At 41.2% G+C, this 27,907-nt stretch overlaps 1 protein-coding gene across 2 annotated transcripts; it reads right to left on the bottom strand.

Annotated features, from left to right (window-relative positions):
* Positions 1–2,491: 2,491 nt before the first annotated feature.
* CHKA (choline kinase alpha) lies at positions 2,492–25,655 on the bottom strand. 2 transcript variants are annotated; one of them, XM_071558705.1, is made up of 12 exons: positions 25,208–25,654; positions 21,439–21,550; positions 14,609–14,662; positions 10,289–10,402; positions 9,528–9,661; positions 9,228–9,332; positions 8,802–8,860; positions 6,639–6,726; positions 5,635–5,743; positions 5,070–5,176; positions 4,667–4,748; positions 2,492–3,872 (listed from the first exon to the last, which is right to left on the bottom strand). In XM_071558705.1, the coding sequence occupies exons 1-12, from the start codon at positions 25,516–25,518 to the stop codon at positions 3,813–3,815; spliced, it is 1,335 nt and encodes a 444-aa protein (XP_071414806.1). In that variant the 5' UTR covers positions 25,519–25,654; the 3' UTR covers positions 2,492–3,812. The 2 variants fall into 2 exon arrangements, with proteins under 2 accessions (XP_071414806.1, XP_071414807.1); XM_071558706.1 differs by lacking the exon at positions 14,609–14,662 and having other exon boundaries at positions 25,208–25,655.
* Positions 25,656–27,907: the final 2,252 nt, after the last annotated feature.

Raw genomic sequence — 27,907 nt, 5'->3', positions numbered from 1 at the left:
AAGGAGCCAGCACTTGGGCTAAGGAGAGCCACCTTTCTTCATCCTTGGGAACAAAGTTATTTGCTATCTCACTTTTGACTGCAAGTCATAGGACATATTCTTCTGTTCCCAGTCCTACAGACTCCTCATAGAATATACTGGGTTGGAAGGCATCCATCAGGATCAGAGTCCAAGTCCTTGCCCTGTGCAGGACACTCCAAGAATCACACCATGTGCCCTGAGAGTGTTGTTCAAACACTTCTTGAACTCTATCAGACTTGGTGCTGTGACCACTTCCCCCCGGGGAGCCTCTTCCAGCACCCAACCACGCTCTGGCTGAAGAACCTTTCACTGATAACCAACCTAAACTTCCCCAACTCAGTTTCCTTAGATCATATCACTGGTCACAAGGGTAAAAAGATCAGTACTTGCCCCTCCTCTTCCCCTCACACTGAAGATTGCAATGAGGTCTCCCCTCAGGCTCCTCCAGGCTGAACAGACCAAGTGTCCTCAGCCACTCCTCTGAAGGCTTCTCTTCCTTCACCATCCTCATGGCCCTCCTTGGACACTAAGAGCTTAATATCTTCTTTATATTGTGGTGCCCAGAACTGTATACACGACTCAAGGTGGGGGCCACACTCTTTCAGAATAAAGCTAAGTTTCTTCGCATCAACACATCTGATAAAATTGCATGACAAATTATGTCCCTGGACAGCATGGCTGCAAGCCCCATGACCCTTGAGGGCCAATCTCAGCCACAATCACCTATAACAAATGATTATATCAACTGGAATGTGTGAAACCCAGCTCACTCCATTTAAGCTGCAGTATGTTCTGTCAAGTCAATATGGAGGAAAAAGCAGAATTTCTTAATGATATTATCAGATTTGGAGAGAGCGAGAGGAAGGGACCTGAGTGGCAAAGTTACATTTTCAGGTAATTTCCTTTCAGAACACTATCACACCTCAAAGCCACTGCAAAGAACACCCAACAGCCATGGTGAAATTTTCCCCTTAGTGAACAGGGACTCTTCTGATCCATAATTGAGGAAGCCTAGCAGTGAAAACTCAGCAGTTCTCAAAATGTAACTGGTCAAAATAGTGGTAAATCTCAGCTTTTTCCGACTATGGCAAAACCCTGTACATTTGGTGGAAAGACCAAGAGTCACATTGCACTGAGAGCAAAAGCTGTTCTTGCTTTTATGCCATTGTTTCTCCTTGCAGAGTGTGGCCTCTGAGGGTAAGGTTGGAAATAAAATTTCCTCCCTAATCAGTTCTCTAGAGAACAGCAACTCCAAAAATAATGTCCTTTTTCAGTGGCATCACCACTACCAAAGATGCCTAATTTACTAACCAATTGTATCCAATTCAGCCCAGAATGACCTATTTAATTAAAGAGAAGGCAGTACAAGTGATATGGCCCTAAGACTGTACAGGATGAATTTTACAGGGTAAGATCCTTAATAAACTGTGGTGGGACCTTAGCCCATGCATTCAGATTTTTCTTACATAAAGGGCCATGGAAGTGATGGGGGTATACCCTCAGCTATACCAATTACCCACTGAAACACCTCAAAGGGACAGCTAACACCTTCCTTTAAAAGTAAAATGGTAGGGTTTTTGTGGGTCTGTTCTTTTAACTTTTTGTTCATTACCCAAAAGCCACACTTTCACCAGTTAATAGTAGGTCCATAAACAAGAAATTGAAATGTGGAAATTAAACCCAGCAGTTTCAAGAAAGCTCAAGCACAAGTTGTACTTAATCACCTGGATCGATCAGTTTTAAAACTGTCTGTATGAAAAAAGCAGATTAATTTCAAAATGGTTACAGTCAAAGAATTAAGGAATACTTAACAACATTTATCCCAAGTCTTATGAATATGGCTTCACAGAACATTAGAAGTGCAAGTATACTTAAATTGCTGCTTGGTCAGCTTATAAATCAGATTTAACATCCAGTGACTATGAATAACAGAAGGCTGTGCTCCAGTTACTGTTTGTCTACTGCAAGTTCTCCAAGAGAACTGAAAGAACTTGCCTTTAATAGGCAAATCTATCAAAAAGACAAGTACCAGGGAGAAACTAAGCATTGCTCTCTGCTCATTACTTTTCACTGAACTATGTCTCCACTGAGTGTATGTACCACACAACACACCAGATGAAGTATTTGTAGTAAAATTTAGTGTGCTGGGAACTTTTACCTTCATTTTGAGGGCAGTTAGCAGGGCAGACAGTAAAATGCTTAAACCTAGAACTTTTCCCACCTCTAAAGATACAGACTTATAAACTGGTGTTCAGTCTTTTTGTCACTTGCTTTAAACACCTTTCTTTCTATAAGTATTCAGTTATACAACGAATGCTAAAGACATGTTGAAGTAGAAGATATATTCCACAGCATTCAGCCTGTATCTCAGTTTGCCTTTGCAAGGAAGTATTTCTTATATAAAGGCCAGAAACATCATCTATTCTATCCTGCAGCTATAACAAAGACTTAAGAATATCAGCAACAATGTTTAAGTGCTTTTTATTTATTATAAAGTATTAATAATTGAACATATGGAAAATGATTCTCTGTACAAGAGAATGACAGCTTTTACAAGTTATGCTATACAGTACATGAAATGCTGCACATTTTCAGCTGCTTGAAACAGTATTTGCTATACAAGTCAAAAAGGATAGACTTAGAAGTTTATTTATAATACAGGGTGTTAGAGAGCACAAACAAGTAACATTCAAAATAAACAAGTTCCCGAAAACCTAAAGAAATCTTCAGATGACATGTACACAGATTATACTCAAGTTTCAATATACATGTTATTGTTCCCCACAAGATGCTCCACTTTACTGGATGGCTGGAACATGATGAGAATTGAAGGTACAAGATAAGCACCTCCCAAGCCACATAAGGACTGGATGGGCAGAACAATTTCCTGAAGTGTTCTCCATAGTCTTTGGCTCTACTAGTTCTTAGAGCCATATACTGTGCCAACACAAGAAGAGAGACAGGCTTCAGTTACCAGTATTGTCAATCAGTCCAGTTATCTGGGGAGCTGCTAGAGCAATTCAAGGCACTCTTCCCAGTGCTGCCAGTCCACAGAACTTCCTGTGCAGGTCACAGCATTTTAAGAGACAACCAGGCTGGGCTAAAGCATGTTCTTGAAGGACATGGAATGAACAGTTCAAAACAAACTCCTTCAGAATGTCCAGTTTAAAGCTCATTCATACTTCACTTTCCAGGCACACCATTTTAAGAGAAACATTCATGTATGTGTCAGTAACACTTTAAAGCACACTGCTTCCATGTGTTTAGTTGCTTCTGGTTAAAGTGGTGTAACTTATCAGCAGCTTTGAAGATAGTGTTCATGGGGCACGTTGAACCTAATCTCACAGTAAGTTTTAAGCCTACTTCACAATTTAGCAGTTGTCTCCTTCACTTTTCCTTCTTATTAAGAGGAATCATCTTTTACAACTCTTCTGCTTACAACACAAACCATAATGCCAACACCCCCCAGAAAATGTACTCACAGTAAGTTTGCTCTGATGCATGTGGTATTGACACTTAATTGTAAGCCTCTCCCATAATATAAAATAGCTTCTAGATTGAAAAGGTCTAAAGATATTGCACTGTTGTATTTTACTTTTGCCTCCCAATCTCATTGCAAGTATTTACGAAACTGTAAACAAGTCATTTTTAGAGTCTTCAGTACTGTACACTTGAATTCCCAGGAACTGGAATTCAGTGCCACCTTCGTTAGATACAGTAGCCTAAGCACAGTGAAAGTTCTGTCCAGCTGCCCTCTTCATACAGTAACCAACAGGCCACTCCTCCCACATTCACACCTTCAGCTTCCTCTTCTGATCAAAGTAGGCATCAAATCTGGATAATGCATATTCCTGGAGAAATAAGGGACATTCAGTAATCAATACAGCAAACAGCTGAGTTGTATTTGGGAAGGGGAAGCATAATGAAGGTATTAACTATGTTACTTTCCTAATCCATCATCTCAATGCATTAATTGGCTCTGTTTGGGAAGGATAATCTCTCCGGAGGTGTTCTGGCCTCAAAGTTTCCTCCAATCTTATTTCAACTCTAACACAATTAACTGCTGCCAAAATGTCAGAAAAACCAAGTACTGAAAAGATCAGGACTTCACTGAAAAGGCTGGCTCCTGCAACAGCTCCTGCAAGATATTCCATGCACCTGACAGTCATCATTTTACAGTGGACCAAACACAGACCAAGAGTCAGACTCATCAGTTTCTTGAGTGCTAGCAGCTACTTGGCACTGATATTGTTGCACATTGAACATCCATGTTGTTTCACATGCACTTTGAGTATTTGGTTTCAAAATTCACACTCACTGCAATGTTAGTGTCCCTCTTACACAGGATGTCTTATTGCAGAAGAAATGCATCGCTGTAAGGCATCATCCTACTGCAAGGGCTGACACATGATTAAAGACTCTCTACATAACAATGGGAGGAATTTTGGAAGTTTTTACAATTTTAAAAGTTTATTTACATTCTTAAGAAAAGAGCACAGACTACTAACAAATTGATTTTTATAAGCTTTACTCCACTTGGATGATATCAGTTGTATAAGACACCATTTCATTTACTTTTTGATAATGTACCACAGGTTCAGATTATTCATTTTCAGTTGTGTGAAACTATGATTAAAGAACTTACCAGGTAACCAAACTCAATAGATGAGATCTTTGCTTGTATAATAGACCACAGACCCCAGAAGAAGTGTGATGCAAGGGCAAACCTGAAATTACAGGGCTATGTTTATTGAGATAGCCAGCTAAGTCACAATACCTTATTTCAATGTCCTGTTGTAACACTATTCCCTAATGGGTGGATGTCCCCATGTTTTCTTCAAGTATGACATCATAAAAATAACTCCATTAGCTTCCCCATGGAGTAGTATTTTGTTTACTATTAGGATATATGACATACCTAGACATTACAGTAGACAGATTGTTCTTTACTACATAAATAGCCTAGAATCTCTCTTGGCTCAATTTTCTCTGTCCAGGGAGTACAGGTTTCACAGTGGACCTGTATCTTGAGATACACGACAAGTTACCTGTTAACTTCTACCAACACTTCTTCTTCTAGCTTGGACTTTTCTTCATGGCTGAGATTTTCAAAGCCATCATGGAATGCAGACAGGTAACTGGAGACAAAATGAAACTAGAAGGCAAATAAATAACAGAGTTTCAACTTTTCATCTCAAGACATATTTGCTTCTTTCAGACCTAGGCAGACCTTCCAATAAGTTGGCATTTATTTTTTTCCAAACATGAACCAATGCTGGAGTTTGCTTTAATATTAAATAGAGTTCTAATAATTGCTTTGAAGTCTGGTCTAAGAAAAGATACAGTACTAGTTTACTACTGAAACTCATTCCACATTTGCAGTCTACAACTCTCTGTGGTGGATTGCTACATAGCACATAATAAATATTCTATCCTAAAGAGCTATTAAGTTACTATGATTATTGAAGCAAAGGTAGCCAGGATTACAGCAAGTGTTACATTTAAGGAAGTCATAAAGGTGTCTTGGGACACAGGAAGTCCAAGACAGAAAAAGACTTAAGATTTGAAGACTGTGTGCATGGGCATTTTATGAATTATGTCTTATGTGTCTACCTGTTGTTTCTTTGAAGGATATTTAAGAACACTAGCTTTGAAGAATGGGTACTTCTCATATGAATAATCATACATCCATTCACAGAAGTGATTTCCAATGTCAAATCCTCTGAAAAAGAAATAAAGACAAAGTACCTCAATATTTCAAACTAGCAAGCTGTTTTTGTTTAAGCAAACCTAAAATCAAGTTTAAAAGCATAACACCACTTACAACTTACTGTAGTTTTGCTGAAGGAGGTAGAGCATTGATGACTAGAACACAACATTTTTGCAAGTTATTAAGATCATTTAGTAAAGGTGGGCAGTTAAGAATGAAAACTATCAGCTACTTGAAAATACTAGACTTTGACACCAAATTTCACACCAAGGTAGACAGCAAAAATACTTGAGCATGCACTACATCTCAGCATGAAGTCAGACACATCTCTAACACTGGCATTATCATGGGCAAAGAGACCATATTCAAAGTATTCAACATATTCCACATTACTGGAATGCAGTGATGCATCATGTTCCAGCTATAGTAATGTTTAATGATCCCAGTGATTTCACACACTAAGATCAACCTTAAAAACAGTTAACTAGATGACAGAGAAGAACAAAAAGTGTGTTGTGCAAGCATGTAGCAAAACCCCTCAGTTTACTCATCTGCACAAATGAGAATGCCATTAGAAAGGACAGAAAGAAAAACCAAAAAAGCAGAACTGCCCTACAGGTATACACCCCCCCCCCTCCTTCTCAGCTTCTCACTTAGAAAGAAATTTTCACATGCAAGCAAGAAGCTATCTGAGCATAAACAAGCCCTCTAGTGCGGACAACCAAGAAGCTCCAACAATTTTGCCTCTGTTGTGTGCCTATACTCAACAGCATCAGGACCAGAGGTGTTTTGACTAGTTGTATTTGCTGACCGCCACTAATAGCACAGAACAGAATCCTTCAGAATGGTCTCCCTGTAGCATGTACAAAGTTTCCTTTCCTGCTGAATAGAAAGTAAAGTGGTTTACCGGTAATTATAGCTGCTGTATTCAAAGTCAATGAGCATCAGCTTTTGGTTTTCTGAATTCTCTCTGCCTTCCAGAAGTAAGATATTACCTGAAAATTTTAAGATAATACTGCATGTTCAATTAGGTCCCAGGAACATTAGAGAAAAACAATACTGTGTATCTTAAGAAACATTTTTCAGCTCATCCCAGTTATCCCTTATAGCCGCACAGAATTACACGTGTGCTAATTTTGGCTGGGGTAGGTAATTTTCTTCATAGTAGCTGGCATGGGTCTATGTTTGGATTTGTACCAGAAACAGCATCCATAACACAGGAATGGTTTTGCTACTGCTGAGCAGTGCCTATGCAGAATCAAATTTTCTACTTCACACTTCATTTCAAAACAGGGCTTGGAGTTGCACAAGGAATTGTGAGGGCTGGGACAGGACAGCTGACTCCAGCTGACCAAAGGGATATTCCAGACCATATGGTGTCATGCTCAGGATTATAAAGTAGGAGGAAGCAAGGGGAGCGTTTGGAGTGATGGTGTTTGTCTTCCCAAGTCACCATTACACCTGATGCTCACCTGGAGAGTTCTACTTTGCTGGTGGGCATGGCTTTTGCTTTTTCCTTTACATTGCCTTTATCGCAACCCATGAGTTCTCACTTTTACCCTTGCAATTCTCTCCCCCATCCCACTGCAAGGATCAAGCAAGTGGCACTGTGGGGCTGAGTTGCCAGTGAGGTTTAGTTAAGCCACAACAGGAAAAGCCAAGTTGTACCAGCTGTTCACCAGCTCCAAGGAAATTGAGGCATGTGTGATAAACCTTGTAAAGCTGAAAGAAGAAAGTTTTCATCTAGACAAGCATGTATCTCCCAAGTGTCCTGTTTCTCTAGTATTTAGCTTAGAGCTAACTCAGGTTGCACTGTCAGCCTTAGCAGTCCTTGCTGCACTGTTTCCTTCCACAGCTTGAGATTTATAGATTTTGCACATCTCATATCTGTGTACCACTATCACTGATCACACAACACCTGGGACAGAAATTGCTTTACAGCAGCCTGACAGCCACAGTCTGACCACTCTGCTGCTCTAATATGTGGCAGCACCAGTATATATACAAAGCTCAGGATATTGCTTATTTGTCTTTCAATTCACATAGCCACTATAATTAATTTAAAAGACATCAAGTCTGCCTTTGTCACATGTCAGTTAGTAAACAAATACAGAGTAAAGTCAATTTCTGCAACAGTTTGACCCCTCTCCACAGATACCAAGACAACAAGTATAGTGTTTTACAGAACCACCACCCCCGCCTCAAGCCCCCTGGAATTTTAGGCTCCACATCTTGCCCCAGTCCTGTTATGTTCTGACTCCTCCAGTACTGCATCTTGCCACATCAGCAATGAGACCTCAAATTCCACCACTACTGAGCTGGCTCTTCAGACCTGAGAGCAGTGACCTTTGTCCCTTGTGCTGCCGTATCCTTATGTGTCTCCTCTCCAGGGCAGTCCTCTTCCAGGCCAGTTTCTCAGCCTTCATTAACAAGGTTGGGACCCTGAGAACAAAATAGCCTTTCATACAGTCCCAGCACAGCATCCTTCTAGCTCAGCCCCAGGTGACAGGGAGCATAACCACATCATATCCAACAGCTTCAGCCCTGCCTCCTCTTTAACTTTTTCAGTAACTGCCTCAGGAAAATTGCTATTCTCTTCATGACTGCCAGGGAGCACTAAAAGATGGAGAATGTTTTCCTAATGTTTCTTACCAGAACAAATTGAAAACTGCTGAGTAAAACTACCTTAGTCTCCATTTTCACCACTCACTGGGGTTTTTCAGTATCTTCCTTTCAAAATGACTGACATACATCCTACCCTGAACATGTATATTGCAGATAGCAAAAAACAGGCATGGGCTAAGCACCCAAGGCTCCCGCCATTGACCAACGGGTACTGACAGAGCACTTGTACATGCCTGGCTTAACCCAGTTATGATATCAGAGTTCTCTTAAAAAGCCTCAAGGGTTGCCAAAGCCAATACACTGTTTTGGTACTGCAGCACACTAGAGAGCACAGGCTGCTGCTCCAGGGCAGCTCGTCCACAACATGGCTGTCTCTCACAGAACAAGTAACCAGAAAAAACTCAGTATTACATCACTGAACAGGACTAAAATATTAATAGCTTACCTTCTTGACAGTCATTGTGGCAAAATACAACTGGTGATGAAGTAGCTTCAAGCATAGCTCTGGAAAACAGCAATATAGGATCTGTAAGTAATGAATCACTAAGTTCCCTTTCCAGGTAAAGAAGAATTTTGTTATAAGATTTTGAAGCGCTATTCCTTCCCAGCAAACCCCTATTTTCTCAATTAACAGCTAAACATCAGTACAATCAAGTTTAACTTCACTGAGCAGTAAGTCAGACCAACAATTTGATTGTATCAATTTGTAGTCGTACGAGACTCAAGTTAATTACAGAACCAAAACCAACCCCCAGCTTGTAACGTAAAACAAAAACAGGGAACTGTTATGCTGTATAATGTGTTTGAAGAAGAATACAAAAATCCATACAGAAGCTGTGAAAAATTGAAGATAGTGATAAAATAAGCCTACCTTAGATTTTTCATTTCCTGGGGGAGATTGTAACTGAGAAGTTTGTTTAGTTTTCTGGTTTTGGATTCTCTGGTAAATTTAATTCTCAGCACTTGATTTAGATACCTGTTAAAAAAACCCAGAGACAATAATACAGCATTCGAGACAAGGAGTATATTATTCTTCCCATATGACGTTAATTCACACAACAGTTTCTGAGTACAGTGAGAGCTTGTGTTCTCAGAAAATCAGGAAGAATGATCTCCTTATCAAAATTACAACAGGTCACCTTTTTCCCCCATAAAGTATTGGATAACTTACTTCTCCATTGTTCCAAAAAGCCATTTGGGTTCTTTATTAAATGGCATTTTCATGCCATGAAATCTAGCCATCTTCTCAGCTATTTCAGCAGATATGTCAGGTAAGCTGAGTTCTTCAGTGCTCAGTTTCCTGCTCTGTAATAAAATACAGTATTCTTAAGTATAGTTAACTGATTAATTACAGAAGTGTGACTAATTACAAAGACTAGCATTAGTCTCCATGTAATATAGTGTGAAATGCTAGCACAGTACCCAAGCAATACACTTTCTTAATCCTAGATGAACTTACAAAATTGCTGCCTTGGGAAAAAGCTGATTTAGCCAGCCTAGCTTACTTATGACTTAATCAATTCTCATCTAGATCAAGACCTGGGAAGTATCATACCTCACACTAAGAATATCTTCAAAGCAGAATGAGTATAAATATTTAAGAACATCAAAAGCATCTGCTCTTGTTGCTGTTAGAGGGAAGTGTGACTCCACAGCTTCCCATGCTATGTTTGGTATCTAACAGGCTTTTTATCTTCATTTATTAGCCTGTGCTACAGCTGAGGAGTTCAGAGATACCTCTCCCTGGCAAGAGCTATAATGGGCTCTCCAACACCCACTGTAACTGTATCAAATTACAGCCAGCAATTACTGCAAGCTGCCAAGTATTCCATTCCCACATCCCTGCCCTTCTGGGCAGTCCAGAGACCTTCTTGTCATGACTAATTAAAACAGCTACCAGCAGGCCACTAACTAATTATGAATAGGACTTACGGGAATGAATTCTTCCAGTCGCCCTTGGGGAAAGATCCCATACAGCTTTGGGCCAAGCGCTCTCTCTGCAAGGATGGCAAACATAACACTTTCCAGAACCATGGCTTCTGCCCCCTACCAAAAAAATTAAAGCATTAGTTGGTGCTTGCATGGAAATTAACTGGAGCGTACACAATGACTAAACTGCTACAAAGTGAGAAATTTTAGGGCTAGCTTTAAAAAGAAGACATTTAACTAACCAAAGTTTCTTGACTATAACTTTTAGTCAGCATAGGAGCAATACAAGTACTTTGCTTTCAGGTTTAAAGCTGGGGAGGAAAATCTGTATTGCCTAACAGATACTGTTGGTGGGTGAATTAAAAGGAAAACTGCAAAAACCAAAACACCCTCTACTCCCTAACCTGTGGGAAGCCTGCAAATTCATTTCCTGAAGGACTTCAGCTTACTGAAGTACAGCACAGGAGCTAGAAATATTGTCCTATATTAACTGTTTTAACACACTGTAGGTCACTGCCTTACAAAAGGCCATTTTAACTACACAAGTGAATGAAGTGAATAACTGAACTAAATTTTTCATTTCTGAAGAATTACTTAGGATTCCATTAAGCATATTTTAGATGTTTCCTTTTTTTTTTTAAGAGAGAATAAATTAAAGTCCTGCTAAGGACCTCATGTATATGAATAAACACCTTTCCTTTTCTACTGGAAACATACCTCAAGTTTCAGTAAGTTTTTTCCAAGGTTTTCCTTACATCAATAAACTTGGTCCATAACAATCACAAGCAGAGAACTTTTTAATATGAATGCTTAAAAATTAATAGAAATAGGAAATGTCTCAAATACAGTTTAAATCACTGAAGTACAGCTTTCTTGATAGGCAAGATTATCTGTAAGTAAACACAGAACCCACATTATAGGTCACTACTCCTACCAATTATGTTAACCAGAATGCAGCTGTCCTCAAATCCCAGAGATCTGCCAAGCCTCTGCCTCCTGAACAACTCATCTCAGAGGGCTGACCCATTACACTTAAAAGTGCAAGAATTAAGAGCACAAAATTAGAAAGCTCTTAGGTATTTCTGACTACAGAACCTTTTGCATTATTATAGTCAATGCAGTATCACAGGAAATAACTCATACAAGATCCGCCCTTGAGTACACTTCAGGCAATACTGTTGATAAATTTTTATTATTGTCCTACACCTTATTATTCTGACATCTTCAGGAAACTCTCACATTTCATACTGAAGTGTAGTAAGACTCATGTAACTGTTCTGATCACTGAGAGTTTAAAACAATTTACATATGAATGTATTGCATCTGTTCTACACTGTTTTTTTCATCTCAACTCTTCCAAGTACCGATTGCATTATCCACTAATATACCAAAAATATGTTTTTAGTCATTTCACATGCCCCAACACCACAGATCTGAGCTTTTCTGTTCAATTCTGAAAGCTAATGCCAAACATCAAAAAGCAAATTAGATGCAAGTTACTGAATGTCTACTCCATTATTAACCATCATTGACTTTGTCTGTGCCTAGTACAATGTTTGGGTGTTTTGAAAGCCTATTCCCATTAAGGTGTCAGTTCCTTGTTTACACATCTAGCTAAAAAAACAACTCATGGTTCTTGGATAACAGCAAGTACAAAGAAGTGTTATTCATTAAGATGTCCCTTCATGCATCAGAAGCGACAACCAGAAATACTGAAAGAGCCACTTCAAGATTAAAAAGTACAGGCAAATAATATCTATAAGCAACAGTGTAAGAATATTCAAGTTTGAATGCCTGATACCTTAGTCTTAAAAAAAAAGCCTAGAGCAGCAGAACTTCCTCTACTGTAACAGAAGTTCCACTTGAGAACAAGCCCAGTCAGAGCCCTGGAGCAATGCCATCTGTATAATCTCGGGCACAAAGGCCTCTGCTTCATAATACCTGATGGACATTTTACCAAGTCTCCACTCCATACACCACTGTCAATTATAGGTGTGGAAATAAACTACTGAAGGACATAGAAAATGCTATAGCATATTTCATATTGACACTAAACAAATTTAGGTATCCAACTCCTCAGATAAGTGTTCACCTGGTGACTTTTTAAAGGACCAAGCACTGCAGCCAAGTACATGCCTTCAAACACTTTGAAATACATACTTATGCTGCCAAGACAACAACCTGTTTGAAGCTCCAAAGCTCTCAGCTCTGATCAGTTTCAAAGAGATGCATCCATAAGCGCTTGTATTTAAAACAAGCTTTTGGAGAAGATTTGACCACTCACATTTTTAAACGAATACTTAGAGACAAATGTTGCATTTCAAACTTAAGAAATATAAACATTGTTTACAAGACTTTTCCAGTATGCAACTCCCATTCAGGCAAGGATAGATCCAAAGTTTTTTTACACTTCAGGTGGAACTGCAGCTTCTGCTTTATTCCTGCTTCAACAAGAAGTTCACTATAAAATACACAAAATAGCCATTTTCTGAGGAAAATCACCCCTTACTATGGCAAAACCAAGGTAAAACTTAGATAATCCCTATTCAAAGACCTTATGAGCTGATGATGAGCCAATGTCTACTCAGTTGTCACACATCAGGCAGCTCAGAATACCTGCAATGCTTTTGCCAGTGAACCCAGAGGATTTTATTCTCTCCAAAGGATGTCCTCTCTAACCAAAACTACCTACAATTTTTACCTAGGCACAAGAAAAATTAAGAAACCCATCCTGACAGTAATTCTGGAGAACAGTGATTCAACAGTGAAGTTTCAGCACTATGAGATTAACAGCAGGAAAAAAAATAACCTACCAGCATAGAACCACTATTTTCAGGCAACAAATTAAGAGTTCAAAAGTTCAAAACCTTTTTTCCTGTACTGCAAAATTTTTATGAGCTTCTGGCACCAGGTGGGACTTCTCTGGGTTTTTTTTCTTTTACAGAACTTCAAGAACTTTTTTTTTTTAAACACAATTGGGGTGAAGGAGAAATCAAGCCACTTCCATTTTTTCATCACCAAGGAAAACTGAGGTATCAAACCAGCACATTTTTCAGTTCAGTCTTGGTTCAACTGACTGAAGCTGTTCCAGTAAACTAAACTGAAAGTTCAACAAAACTTCAAAAGCAGTCATTCAACAACAAAAAATTTAAAACCAGTTTCAACCCACTAGAAAGAAACAAAACAACCAAATGCTTAAACTGTTTCAGATGGCATTCCCATGTGTGTATGGCCAAACTTCGGGAACAAAGATTTGGGCAGGGCTCTCCCCACATGGGTGTGCCCTTCCAGACTGCGCAGTGGATTTTTTAGGTGAGGCACAGCATGTGCAGAACTGGCCCCACCGTTTAAGTCCTGAGGTCCATCTGCCACGGCCGAGCGAGCTTGGACAGTGACAGTGAAGTCCTTAGGACTGTCACAGCACCCCGTACTAACTGGGGCTGACCCTGCTGAGCATCCGAGATCTGACAGGATCGGATGGCAGAGAGGCATTGAACTGCCCGGTACGGTCCCACTGAGACTCGAACTCACGACCTTGTGATCCAGAGTCCGGAGTGCTCACCATTACACCACAGGACCGCCCCATGAGGCAAAAATAATATAAGGGGAGAAAAGCAGCACTTATCAATTGAGTCAAATGTACTTTTCCCTGGTCACTGCCAAAATCATTACAGAACTGAAACCCGACAGTACATACCAAGCAAGGCATCGGGCTGACATGTTGCATTCCTTCCTGAAAAAACACTGCCAGAGATGAAACGTAAATTACCAAATCCTATTCAGAGGACTTGAAGAAAAGTTACACTCGGCTAAACATTATGCTCCATGAGCAGAAATGGTTCCAAATGCAAGAACTTTAAAGTTTGCAGAACACAGATGGTCCAAGCACAGTGCTAATGTGTCCAAGAGTATGTTCTCTCCAGCTCTGTACACTTTGCTCAGAGGAGTTCACTGATACATTAAAAAACAGGGATTAGGTCAAGCAGAGTAGACAGTACTGACCTTCGTCTACTAAAGAAGGAAGAGTCTAATGGTAGAAATAGCACTACTGATGCCAAGGTTTGAAATGGTAAGAAGCCATGTAGGGCAGGACTGGGGGCTGTTTAGTCATGATGTGGAATGCTTAAATCTTTCCAAATTATGTCCAGACATTCACATTATTACACTACTTTTCTTCATTACTTTTTACGGTTTCCAGTAACAGTCCAGAAACTTTACAGTTCCTACAACCAGGTAGAATAACTACTGGTTTACAACAAGTAGGTTCACCATATTTCTCTATAACCTATAAAAGTCTGTAAAATAAGCAATTTATTTACTCACTTGTAAGTCATTTTCCTTCTGAGACTGTACAGACTCCCCCTTATTACAGGACCTCTATGAATGAGAAAAAGCAAACACAATGAGAAGATGAAATTTTACATTATTAACCTGCAACCACCAGAACAAAGGGAGTAGAAGTGCCAGCTACAATTAACTAGAAGTCTCAACACTGTCTTGGATCTGTGACAGCTACAGCACTAGTATCCATCTCATCTCTGACCACCACTCTATTTCAACAATTCCAAAACCTTTCAAAAGGATGTGCCACTGAGACCTAGCCACTTATGAATACCTGATTTTCAGGTATGTTTTTATTGCTTCCCAGTCTATTAAAATAACATTTCAATGTACAATAAGCTTAGAGGAACATTTTTAATTAAGAGAAAATTAAGTCCCTCTGCATGACACCTGGGATGATATTCTTGCAACCAAAGCACTTGAGACACATTACAGAGATTACATAAAAGCCTTAGGACTACTGGAAAAGGCATGTTACAAAGATTACAAAGCACTTGCTTTTCCTATTGCCTTATTTTCCAAATTTCTTGTGACTAGAATTTCTTTATTTAGAACACACTGTCTGGGCTATATGTCCAATGTACCACTGGCCATGAAAATGTAAGGTTTTTCTTCAAATGAATTGCCCATGTAAGCTAAAGGTGTCTCAGTAAGAACTGCAGTATACGAGCAAAACTTTAACAAATTCCATGCATAATGTATTGTGCTAGAATTGTTAATAGCCATTATAAAGCAGTTCCAGAGTACAACACCATACCCTCAGCAACTGAAACCCCAATGGCACATGCTTTTAATAGAGCTGCATATTTAAAATTCAAGATGTATTAAAAACCTTGTCCTTTAAAGGGCTTGAAGGTAAGGAGGAGAGAAAGCAAATATCTGCTCACAATTAGTGACAGTTTGTGGCTGCTGCCTACATTGCAATTCCATCACTGATGTTTAAACCAGACTAGGTTTAGAGGCCCATGAAGGCAGCCTGCACCTCCACCTTCTGAACACAAACATATCATTCACAGAACCACGTGCATACCTTTCTGTTCCAAAGCTCTAACATGTCCAAAACAAGGGTGGAAATATGAACTTAATGGAATACAGTTAAGCAACACCAGCTGCCTTAAGTACAATACAACAAGCTAATGATTTACACAAGCTGTGCAGTTACAGTATTTCAGAAGCTATAGAAGAAGGATAGTTAACATGAATCAATGGTATTTCAGCAAGTACTTCCCATAACACTAACATAAGTTTAAAACAAAACAATATGAAAACTACTATTACTTTATATCCCCTTCTAGAAAATTAATTAAGTCCAAACATATTCACTACAGCTAAATGTACTCAATAGCATTAAAGTCATTTACAGAGGACTTCTCTGAACAAGTGTGTCCTACATCAATACCACTCACAGATTTTTCTTGATCAGTCAGAAAGTTACTCACCATCCAGGAGTCTTTCCTGATAAATGGTGCTCTCAGAATGGTTCAGTTCATCAGGAGGGAAGCAGATTAGACTTTTCCCTAGAACCTGAACTGGCATCTGCTTTCCAGAAGTCATACTGCATAAAGAGCTAGCCAGTTCCAAGAGTCCACCTCAAATTACTGTTGGAGAGAGCCTGATGGCATCTACCGTGCCATTAGAGACAGTCAGGGCCATGTACTGCAGAGTCAAAGGGGAGACTTCTGCAGCATCCCTTCCTCTTTTCTGTTCCCTTGGCATGGAGCATTACTGTTTAGAAGAGAATGCATATGAATTTTTAAATAACTTCCAAATATCAATAAGAGCTTGGAGAGGACCAGTCTTCACATGTGGCCATATACTCAGCCTAGAATCAGGAAAGTCTCCAGTACATGTGGTCATGGAAAGTGAAGTAAGCAGGATGCAATTGTATGTATTAGAAGTTTGGTTAAACTCTAAGAGTTTAACAGGTATTAAAGTAGTAGAACTTGATTGTTTCCTGATTGCACAATCACCTGTGAGAACAGTGAAACATCCTATATAATGAGGTATTGGATCAACCTATTTATCTCACTTGTTCTTGCCTAAATCTATTAAAACTTCAGTTTTGCAGAAACTAAAAATGGACATGTGTTCTACAGCTTTAAGTTTTCTTTAAGTATTTGTTCAGTGCTTGTTTTATTGCAGGAAGGTTTATTCTCAAAGCAGACTGAGAAAGCTCACTATGCTTTTAGTAAGGGATGACAACTATATGCAGCAGAAGTTGAGTCTCATTTGTGATCATGTAAATTGATTTTAATGCAGGATACAAGATCCAAATTCTAGAATGGGAGACTGTACATTTATCTACAATCAGAAGATGACCAGTGTTTATACATCTGGCAGTTTGACACAGAAAATTGAGAATTCAACATATTCTCCCGGATGTCCCCAGTTTATTTCTCTTGTAGTTAGAGGATGAAGTCTCTATCAAAAATCCTAAAAGATGCTTGGCCAGACAATTTTGTATAGAGAGGGAACTTGCAACTTTTTCCCCCAAATAACTTCTAGCTCTGCTCACAAAGTTAACATGTTAACTTTTTTTTTCTTTCTGAGTTTATTTGGCTTTAGTTTTCAATACTTCAAAATACTGCAATGCCTTGATTTAGAGAAATCCCTACAAATTCAAATCTCAAGAAATCACATTACAAGGAACTGCTTCAGGGGTTAGAGGTCACCTATGCAGAAGAAACTTTTCTAGAGGCTGTTGGAGACATGAACTTGAACTTTGGTGTACAGGGACAAAAACAGCTTTAGATTCAGCAACAACTATTTCTTCTAAGGATCTTCAATAGATCACTTCTCTCTGTCAGACCTGAAGGAACTGATACTAATTTGCTGAAGTCCTAAATCTCACATGTGAAGAATTTCCAGTTCAAGCTCTACGAAAGCCACAAAGACATCTCTAATCCTCTTCATTTCAAGTTACCATTCTCTTATGAGGGAGCAGAGAAAAGGAAGGGGCAATTTGCTGATATTCTGTTATTACTGTAAACATTCAGATGCAGACAGTAGTAGCTGGTGCTACTTAATTATTTTTAAACAATGAAACCCAATACTAAAGAAAATGAAAGCTGTAGAGAATGCTCCAACTTCAGAGATCTCATACTATACCGTGAATCGTGTCTGTCACCTGGAAACCAGAGTGCTCTAGGCACGATCGCATGGGCAAGCCTGCAGCAGAGAACACATGCATATACAACTAAAGTGGTACATTACCCCCCAAACACCCTTAACGCCACCCAACACAAATATATCCCCGAAAGAGGTGCTTGGTTTCTTTCAAGCTGTCTGCCAGTGCCAGGGATTGGTAGTTACTCCATGCTACAAACAGACATGGACACAACAACCACAGAAGACGCTGATAATTACAGTTACACAGCAGTCTGCATTTTATTTAGTTACACAAAATAAAAGGCAGCAAGGCAGGTATGGAAAAAGATATACCACTGAACTGTGGCAACCATTTATGCTTATTTTGCATCTGCTCACAGAGAAATTGAGAGACCACAGAGGAACATTAGGTATGCTGGTTTTTCTCATTTATATACAAGATTATTTTTTGGCTGTTGCAAAGTAACAGAGCCCTAATGAATCAGAGTTCAAGGTTCTTTTGACATGTATAAAAGAATGGGAATCAGTTCCCAAGTTACTTTTTCATAGGTGAGCTTAAAAAAAATTCACCTTAATTTGAGCTTTTTTTTGATGCTATCATACATTGAAATCCTATCATCATTTCTAAGATGTTATTCAGTGATCTGCATATGAAATCCAATTTTAAAGTCTGAACATTAAGAGGCATATTGATTGAGAACCCTTTGTTTCAGTTGTTAACACTAGTACAACCAACAGAAAGACATTTTATCATGAGAAGTTTTATTCTTAATGCTCCCCTTTGAATTTAGCAACTAAGCTGGAGCAAGAATAAGTGAAGCAGAGTAAGACATTTCCCTTTTTTCAATGTAGGGCATATCTGCATTGTGCCTCAAACATTTGAGTTTTAATGTGGTTAGTACTTCAACCTGTCACAAGTACAATACTTGTCTTTAAAAAAAAAAAGTTCTGCTCAAGGATATACTCAAGAGAAGTCCTTGATTGATGAACATCCATGCCAGTGTGACCATTCATAATAATGGTCAAGCCAGCTCAGTTCATTGCCCCCCAACTCCCCCCAAAACAGTCATGCACACAAAAAATTGGTTTAAACAAATCAGCTATGACAGAGAAAGGCACAAAGCCTTCCCTGTGTGGCAGCTTTGGCCAGCTGGCATGGTTTGTATTGGATGAGTTTCATGTACTGACATTTGTGTCTTCCAAGAGTCATAATAAGCAAACTGGAACTATTTTCAAACTGCAAAAAAGGTTCCTTTAAAAGGTGGCTCAAAGAATTATGGTGCCAGTATCACTCTTTCTAAAGTTAGTAATCAGGTATCCATTTTTTCACTTGTATTCAAAATTTTAACTTAAACTTGTCTTCTGTACATACAACAATTTGGTGCAGGTCACTATAGATCTGTGGTATTTACAGTAAGGAAAATAAGAGCTGATATCACTGGTTTGTGATCCAATTTCAACAGAAAGTAAAATGGACAAGAGTTAAAACATGCTACAAAGGCTCAAACAAACAAATAATAACTACTAATACCCAGTGGCAGTTACAATTAAGTCATTGAGAATTAAGCTGCAACTTTAGTGTAATGTCTCAAAACTCAACTTAAACAGTGTCCCTTAATTTCTACAGGGTTTTTAACATAAGCAACTTTACTAAAAAATATCAAATTACTCCCTCATAACAGGCTTGTCATAACATTCTGCTTATGCCACCCAGAAACTCAGGAATCCTATGTGAGGTTTTCAAAATACCCCAATAAAACAGTTTGCTTATATTTTAACTTTTATTTAAGGTAGAGGGGCTGGAAGAGACAAATGTTCGTTGACAAAAATTGTGAACCTCAATGCAATCTGAAAGTTTTACCTTGGGACTTTCTCTGCTTACTTAACCTTTAGTGAACTGCACCAACAAGAGCAGTCATTTCACTGCCACTACGGAAATAAAGGAAGTTAGACATCTCAAAAGATCCTTCAACACCAAGAGCAGAAAGGTTAGAAAGTTATGAACACACTTTCAATTTCCAAACGAAATTCGTGCTGATTTTAGAGCCCAAGAATTAATTTTGATTTCTTCAGTGCATAGGGGCACAGAAAAGGCAAGATAAAAAACACCCTGGGAGAAGAGGAGGAACCAAATTCTAGAGTCTACTTTACTTCTCCTTTGAAACACAAGGGAAAGGCCACATTTCTTCAAAGCTCTTCGGCAACAGAAGCTCTACCACTACAACAGTTTTATAGGCCATGTTCCTACTCAAGCTTTCTACATATTAAGCCAGCATTACATTAAAAACATTAATAATTCTGAAAAAAACCCCAAACTTAGCATCAATCCTAGGAGTTAATTAGAAAACAGTTTCTCATCATCATGTTTTTCATTCTGCTTTTGGTTTCTCAAACTACAGACTATTTAAGCTGGAATTAATGAACTTCTACACACTTTTCTTGTTTAAGAGTTCAACTTTCCCAACACACACATGGTGGTGTAGCCAAGCGTTTCACACTATTTCCAACCACTGGAATATTTTACATATTTCTGATGAAATTTGCTACCATGGGAAAGTTAGTAATAATATAATAAAGGAACACTTTAAGTCAGTAATGACAGTATCCAGTGAGACTTCTAGTAATAAGTTTGGTCAAGACAGCAGATGCAGGAAGAAGGGGCTGAAATTTCAGAACAGTCAATCTCCTGCAGATACTGGGTCAGTTGTTCAAAGCAAGTGACTGTGTACTGGAAAATACAAAATTAATGGATAATAAAACCAGATCCTCCAAGTCAAATAGAAACAGTTGCCAACATACAAATGTCATATTACAAAGCTGCAATTTTTCATAAAGTTAAACACTTATGATTATTTACAATATAATCAAGTGTCTAGCGGAGATGAGTAAGATGATCTGCTGTACAGTCCTACAGTAACAGTTTGTAAGCTTTAGAAGAGATCCCTTTACAAAATATTACTGCTTTTAAACCTTAGTATTTGAAACAGATTTGCCAACCACTTCTCTTAAGGTTTGACAAATTTCAGTATTATTTACATTTTACTAACCAAATAAAAAGTAACATTAGAAGAATTCAACAAACATCTGGTTAAGCCTCTATGCCAGCTATGAGGCAGGTCACACACTGAGAAGAGCATGTTTTGGAATGAGATGACACTGCAGTACTGATGGTCACGCTTCATTTTGATTCTAACACTATAGATCAAGTTTTCCAGCAACACAATTACCCAGGAGATCTAATAAAATGCTTGAGCACTGTACAAGCTTGACAAAACCTTCCACTAATCTCCAAGATTCATAGTGCGACCAAGATTAAAATTAAGCAGTTTACTCTTTTGCAATCTTGCTAGTTATGTCAAAGTCCTACATTCTGTACAGAAGCAAACTTTTCTGAAACACCACAGTCAAAACTTAATACCATAAATAAAACATTATTGCTCAAACAGACAGCAAGTGAGCCTTCAGTTAATACATGCCAGTCAGGATCTGCATAGAAAGGAGTGTAAGTTCTAGACAATACAAACCACAGAGAAAATTGCTTTCAGCTATCAATCTCCCTGTCCCCCACTCCCACACCCAGACATGGTCAAACACATTCCCCAACCCAAAGGGCAAAGCTGCACAGTGTCAAAGTCTAAGTCTCCAAAGTGACCACAGTGAAGCTACAGAAACCCTCCCACTCCCAAAGCACTCCACGTACTCACCATCTGCAGGATTGCACCGTACAAGCGCAGGAGAACTTTCCGTGGTTCATCTGCAATGGTCTCAGTGGTATCAGGCAGTGAGCACTGAAACAACATGTTGCTGAGGCCACCTCTACAGAGAGAAAAATACATTTATTAGGGAACTTGAATGAGCACACGTACCATTTTCAAAAAATTAGAGGTGCACACACCTTTTGGTATGATTAACTGGTCTACTCTACCAGGAAAAAAGTTTTCCGACAGTACCTATAACTTGTAACATACAGGGCTCTGATAAAAAAAATACACCTTCATGCTTAATGTATATACCATCAAGATCTATTGATCCAAACCACAGCTCAACCTACAAATAAACTGATGTGAAAATGCAACAAGCAACTAAGATATAGATTTCTGCATATTGTTTTCAGTGATGCTGAAGTCTTGTCAAACATACTTGGTTGCACAAGTTGCCAGAGGTTTAAAATCATGCAGTGAACATAAAAGTCTGAAAGAAGATCTGGCTGGTATCACTGGGATGGCAGGTACAAAGCTCAGCAATGAGTATTTAACCTGAAAACCTGTGCTATGGCATTGCTGATTGAAGTCTTATCTTGCTGTTCTTAGGGACACACTTTCAATTTTGAAATTAACAAATGAAGTTTATTTTAAAGAAGTTACTCATATGTATTTGTCAAATTTAAAGTTACACTCAGAATCTCATCAAGACAGACACAGACTAGGGAGACCTGTGCTTCAATCACTCAGATGTTATACAAACATGTTGGCTTTTCATACAATTAGTCTTACAACAGTTTTTAAAGGAAAAAGTGACAACATTTGTTTTCTGTGGGTTTATCAATCTAGAGAGACAGATTATAGAAACTAAGTTTCTAGATTTTCCAGTAGCTCACTCAGAACACCCATCTACTCAACCTACATTTTCTTTATTGCATTGACTTTCCACATTCTTTTCATTATCAGTATGTTCATTAATGAAGTTCTCAAATTTCCCTTCTGGGACAGATTTCGCCTATAACTTCTTCCTCTTCTATAAGAGGAAAAGGTACTAAAACTTCTGGTTTACTCACAAAACAGAAATGCAAATCAGCTCTACTGAAAAGTCTTGTCTGTCTTGCCATTAAAAAAACCTTTCAAAGCCAGATACAACCCAGAGCAGCTGGCAGTAAAAGACAAGGTAGCACAGATTTTAAAGTGTAGCTTTACTTAGGGCACGCTACACACTTACTGCTATATGTTCTATGCTAGGATTTGAAACATTGTGATTTTTTCACAAAGTAATGCAGTTTTCCTAATCACTCAAACTGTAAATATTTAGCATTTTCTTGCAGTGTGCTTGGATTCCAAGAATCCATGGCAGATCCCAATGTAGTGGCTAAAACGCAGTTCCCAGTCCTAATCTGACATTCCTCCCAATACTTTTTGAAATATTCTTCTGGGTTCTCTTCCAGCACAGTGGGGCAGTAGTAAAGACTTTCTGGAGAAAGAGGCTACTGAGGAGACAAAGGCTGGCCTACATAGCCAAAGTCAATGACAGAAGAAAAAAGAAACCTCAAGAAAAGAGGGTAAAACAGCAGCTGCACAATATGCTTAAGAAAGGAGACAGAAGAGAACCAGGTGGTTTGGCAGGCATCCAAAAATAGGATGTTTAGAGACAAGAGATATGAAGTAACTTTGAACCATGAAGGTGAACAGCTAGAAAAAAAAACACGAGACAGATGGAAAGGATATTAAAGGAAGAGCAAAGCCAGCTATTCAGACACAATCTGAACATTGGTTGGTTATAGTAACTACACTTCAGGCTTCATCTGAACTCTGCTAGACAGATTTTTTTAAAAAAACATTTGCCACTTTTTCCAAGACTGATGAAAAGATAAATACTTAAATAGAAGAACTGAACACACTGAAATCCACTTTACAAAAAAATACAGTCTAAAGCTCAAAAACCTGTATGTATGGCCAAACTTCGCGAACGAAGATTTGGGAAGGGCTGTCCCCACGTGGGTGTGCCCTTTCAGCCTGCACAGTATTACTAAACACATGCTCAGCCTGCATGTAGTACATGAAATCCCAGAAACTCTTTTTTATACCAGACAAGCCAGACAGGAGAGTCTTACTTGAGGCTGAACTCCATTAAACAGAAGTTTTACGCATTTAAGACTTCAAAAGGTACCTCTAATCAAGGAAATCCATATGAGTCTAATAAAAGGCATTGTTCTCCTGGAAGGTCAGTAGATTCAGCAGCTTGTTGAAGGGTCAAAAGGGCACATCTCACTCTTACAAAGCTACCAGTCAGTTTATTGCTACAAATTAGTCAAAAGGGAAGCCCTTCCAAAAGGGTCACCTCTATTCAAAGCCTCCCCAAACCACAGCCGTAGCAGTCAGATGCACTTATACACTTGCATTCTGATTAGATGCAAATCTTATTTGCTCTCAGTAAGAACTGCAGCCCTTCAATTCTCTGATATCAAGTACCTGACAGCTGTTCATGAACACAATTTTGCTGTCAAAACAGCGATACTGACAGACATATTGCAGAATTCAAACGGTGCTTGAATTCTGTAAAATCAGAAATCAGCAAACCAATATGATGCATTTTCTGTGGATGAAAGTGGTGGAAAGACTTTTGCTAAAAAAATGCCACTGCAAATTAGCATGGCTTTACAGGATCTTAAGCTTCAGCCCATCTTCTCTTCTTCCCAATCTGGAAACCACCAAGCCATTTTGAAGTGGTGTGTCAGACGGAAAGTTTCCAAGAAATGCAAAGGTAACTCTGCTAAAACATGAGGCTTTAGAAAAAGAGTACCAAAATCAGTGGTACACATTAATACAGATGAAAATTTAATTAAGCAAATCAAACTACAGACACATCAGACCAGTCTGTTTATGAACTGCATCAATCTTCTAAACATTCTCTCCCTTCATAAACTGCTTATGACTATGTCAAGTGAGGATAAATAATCTAGAAATACACAGGCTTTCAATTAGTTGCCTATTTTCAATAAGGCTTTGAAAATATTTAGAAATGAGTTGGATGGGATTTTCATCATACTTTACATCAGAGCTCTGTCAACTGTTTATGATCCCTTAGCTAACTAGGGGAGATGTGTGTATATTTTGTGTATGAACGGAAGTAGAAACACTAAGAAAGCAAACTCAGAAGGGAAGAGGCTGACAACCTTATGCTTTGAAACTGTACATGACTACATTTGATCAGGTAGAATGATCAATCATGAAGACACAAGACAGGCAGTGCATAAACGGCAAACTCTGAATATCGGTTTAGTTAAATTAAAGAGACAAGAATCTCAAACACATGACATCATATGGCTTCTAGAACATCCCCAGTTAACATATTTCTGGTGCCAGCGTGCTGAGTCATAAGCACTCGCTACTGTGTGCGCTAGAAGATGACTCACATCATCGATACATCGCGTTCACCTGCTGACATCTCCATTCGGAGCAGCCGGGGCCGGGCCAGAAGGGCCCTTTTCCAGGTGCAGCGGTTCGTGCCGCTCCCTCCCTTGCACGGCCGCGGCCCCGGCCCCTCCCCCGGCGGGGCCGACACGGGGCCGTCGCGATGCAGCCGCAGCCGCCGCTCCCCCGCCCTGGGGCTACCCCCCGCCGGCAGCCAGCCCGCTGCCCTCCGCCCACAAAATCGAGTTCAACAAGGATTGTCAAAAATAAAATTAAATAGACGTGGGAGCCCCTCGCCTCCCGCCCCAGGGGGGGTCCCGCCCCCGAGCCCGCCCGCCCCCCCTGCGCTGACCTGATGGGGCTGATGCACAGCTGCTCCTCACGCAGCCCCCGCCAGGCTCCCGGCAGGAACTCCTTGCACCACAGATACGCCCGGCGCCGCGTTCGGGGGTCGAGCGGCGGCGGCTCCTCCTCGGGCGGCGGCGGCAGCGCCGGGGGCGGGGTCGCGGCGCCACCGCCTCTCCCCGCCGCGGCGGGGTCCTTCCCCTCGGGGTCGGGATGAGCCAGCGGTGAGGGTGGCTGCCCGGCCGCGGCGGACCCGCGGCCGAGAAGGAGCCCAAGCGGGGACGGGTCGGCGCTGCCGTTGCAGAACTTGGTTTTCATGGCGCGGCGCGGGGGAGGCGCGGCGGCCGTTGAGGCGGCGGGCGGGGGTGGCGGCTCGTGCGCGTCCCTCCGCCGTCAGCGCCGGCGGCGAGTGAGCCCCGTGCTCGTGCCCGGCCCCCCCTTTTATAGGGCGGCTCGGCACGCGGGCCCGCTCGCGCCTCACGCTTCACTCCCGCTTGCCTCTGATTGGCTGGACCAGGCCCTCGGCTCCGCCCCTGGGGCGGGAGGGAGTGGGAGGGGACGGGGCGGGCGCGCGCCCGGCTCGCGGCTCCTCCGGGCGGCTGTGATTGGTTGCGCGCGCCGGGGAAGCACGAGGCGCTCGCCCTCGGGGCGGGGGCTGCGCGCGAGGGGAGCGGAGCGGGGAGGAGAGCGAGGGGGGGCGGGCACGGCGCAACCCTCCGCAGGGCGGGGGGAACTGTTGTGCCCGCCGTGTGCGGGGCCGGGCGGGGGGAGTCGCTGTGCCCGCCGTGCCCACTGTGTGCGGGGCCGGGCGGGGGGAGTCCCTGTGCCCACGGTGCCCGCTGTGTGCGGGGCCGGGCGGGGGGAGTCGCTGTGCCCGCCGTGCCCACTGTGTGCGGGGCCGGGCGGGGGGTGTCCCTGTGCCCACGGTGCCCGCTGTGTGCGGGGCCGGGCGGGGGAAGTCCCTGTGCCCGCGGTGCCCGCTGTGTGCGGGGCCGGGCGGGGAAAGCCGCTGTGCCCGCCGTGTGCGGGGCCGGGCGGGGGGAGTCGCTGTGCCCGCTGTGCCCGCCGTGTGCGGGGCCGGGCGGGGGGAGTCGCTGTGCCCGCTGTGTGCGGGGCCGGACGGGGCCGTGCACAGCCCGCACAGCCTGCCAGTGTCGTGCACTCGGAGTACTACCGAAATACGTGGAAAACCCCCGTGCGGTGCGAAGTGGATTGCGGCAATGAATAATGTGCTTAATATAAAATGTGCGCCTTTCTGAAAGTTACTCAGTTACTTATCACGTGTGAGGGCTGGTTCACGCCCGCATGGTGAACTGGCCTCGTGGCTCGGGAGAAAATCCTGAACAAAAGGGTAAAGCTACAGGAGCAAGAATAGCGTCCTCACGCAGTGCTTCCGAGCTGAGTTTCTTTGATAGTTTTGGCATCGGAAAGAAACTTTTTCCTGTTCTGGGGAACGTCAGCGCCCGCCCTGCGGCGCTTCCTCGGCAGCACCCGCGGGTGGAGCGCTGATGTCACCTCGGCTGTCCTGTCCCTGCAGCCGGGGCGGGGGATTGCTGCCTGGCATCTTTGTATCACCTTGTCATAAACGAGCAGTAAAGCAATAAATCCCCCTAAGCCTTGAACTACCTTTGCACTTCCCTGATTTTGTTTTTTTCTCCTTTGGCTGTTCGCCCTTGATGGTCTTTTACCGTGTATTGGAGAAGCTTGTAGGCTCTTGTAATAATAGTTGCCATTGATGGGGTGATCATTGTTAAAGCTGGGGATTGCCGGGTTGCGAGGGACTTCCCTCATCCCTCTCTGAACTATTTCACTGCATGGGCTGCTCCCTCATTTTGTCTTCGTGCTTCGTTTTGGCACTCTGCTACTGGAAATCCCCCAAGGAGCCCAGAGATTTTTTGAGAAGTGGCAGGAAAACTCCAGAACTGGCATCAGAGCAGGCTTTGTGCTGGCAGAGCAGCTTCAGCACAAGCGAAGCTGTTTTGGCTGAGACATATCAGGATCTAGTTTAGAGGAGGAGCGATGTATGACTTAGGAATGCCAAACTGGGACAGAAGAGCCACAGATTTTCTTTTCTCCTTATGCTTCAGCTCTTCGTTTATCAAATAAAATCCTTTAACCCGGGCACAGATGATGCTGGAGAGGAGACAGGCAGTGACTGCTGAACATGGCAACACAGAGCTGCAGAGAAACCCTTTCTTTCTCACTTTGCTGCTGAAGTACCTGACAACATCATTGATGCTGAATAGCTGAATACAAAAAAACAGTTCTACAGATGGAAAGCTTCTACAACAAATGCTGATATCTATGTGTGAGAAGAAGTGGTGAAAATATCCAACAAAATTTGCCTTTCACACACCCCCTTCTATTTCCAAGTGCTTGAGCTTCACACTGCTTTGTCTTGATAGCATGAGTAACAGGAGTTTTAATTTTTTCCTAATTAGAGTTACATGACTGGGGGTTTTTTCTAGATTGCTATCAGTGTGGAAAGAGAAGGCAGTAAAATCAGGGAAATGAAATATTTGTTTTTCTTGGGTATAGAGGATTCTATCCACTTTTACTAGACAAGAAAACTCCAACTTGTTACTGGCCACTTCTCTGAAAGCTGTTCATACCAAGTCATTACCCTTTGCTTCAAAACCTCCAATAATCTCTTTCAAAGTATCAGAGAAGTTAAAAGGAGATAGGAAAATTATGAACTATTTTTACA

Source organism: Pithys albifrons, chromosome 6 (assembly GCF_047495875.1).
Source record: "Pithys albifrons albifrons isolate INPA30051 chromosome 6, PitAlb_v1, whole genome shotgun sequence".
Taxonomy (NCBI): domain Eukaryota; kingdom Metazoa; phylum Chordata; class Aves; order Passeriformes; family Thamnophilidae; genus Pithys; species Pithys albifrons.
This window is presented reverse-complemented; position numbering and strand designations above follow the sequence as displayed.

Coding starts and splice junctions, on each gene's coding strand:
- CHKA (XM_071558705.1), bottom strand. CDS start 25,518: ATGAAAACCAAGTTCTGCAACGGCAGCGCCGACCCGTCCCCGCTTGGG. Junction 8,861..9,227: donor CAGGAAATGAAAAATCTAAG/GTAGGCTTATTT, acceptor GCTGTTTTCCAG/AGCTATGCTTGAAGCTACTT. Junction 5,744..6,638: donor TACAGCAGCTATAATTACCG/GTAAACCACTTT, acceptor TTTCTTTTTCAG/AGGATTTGACATTGGAAATC.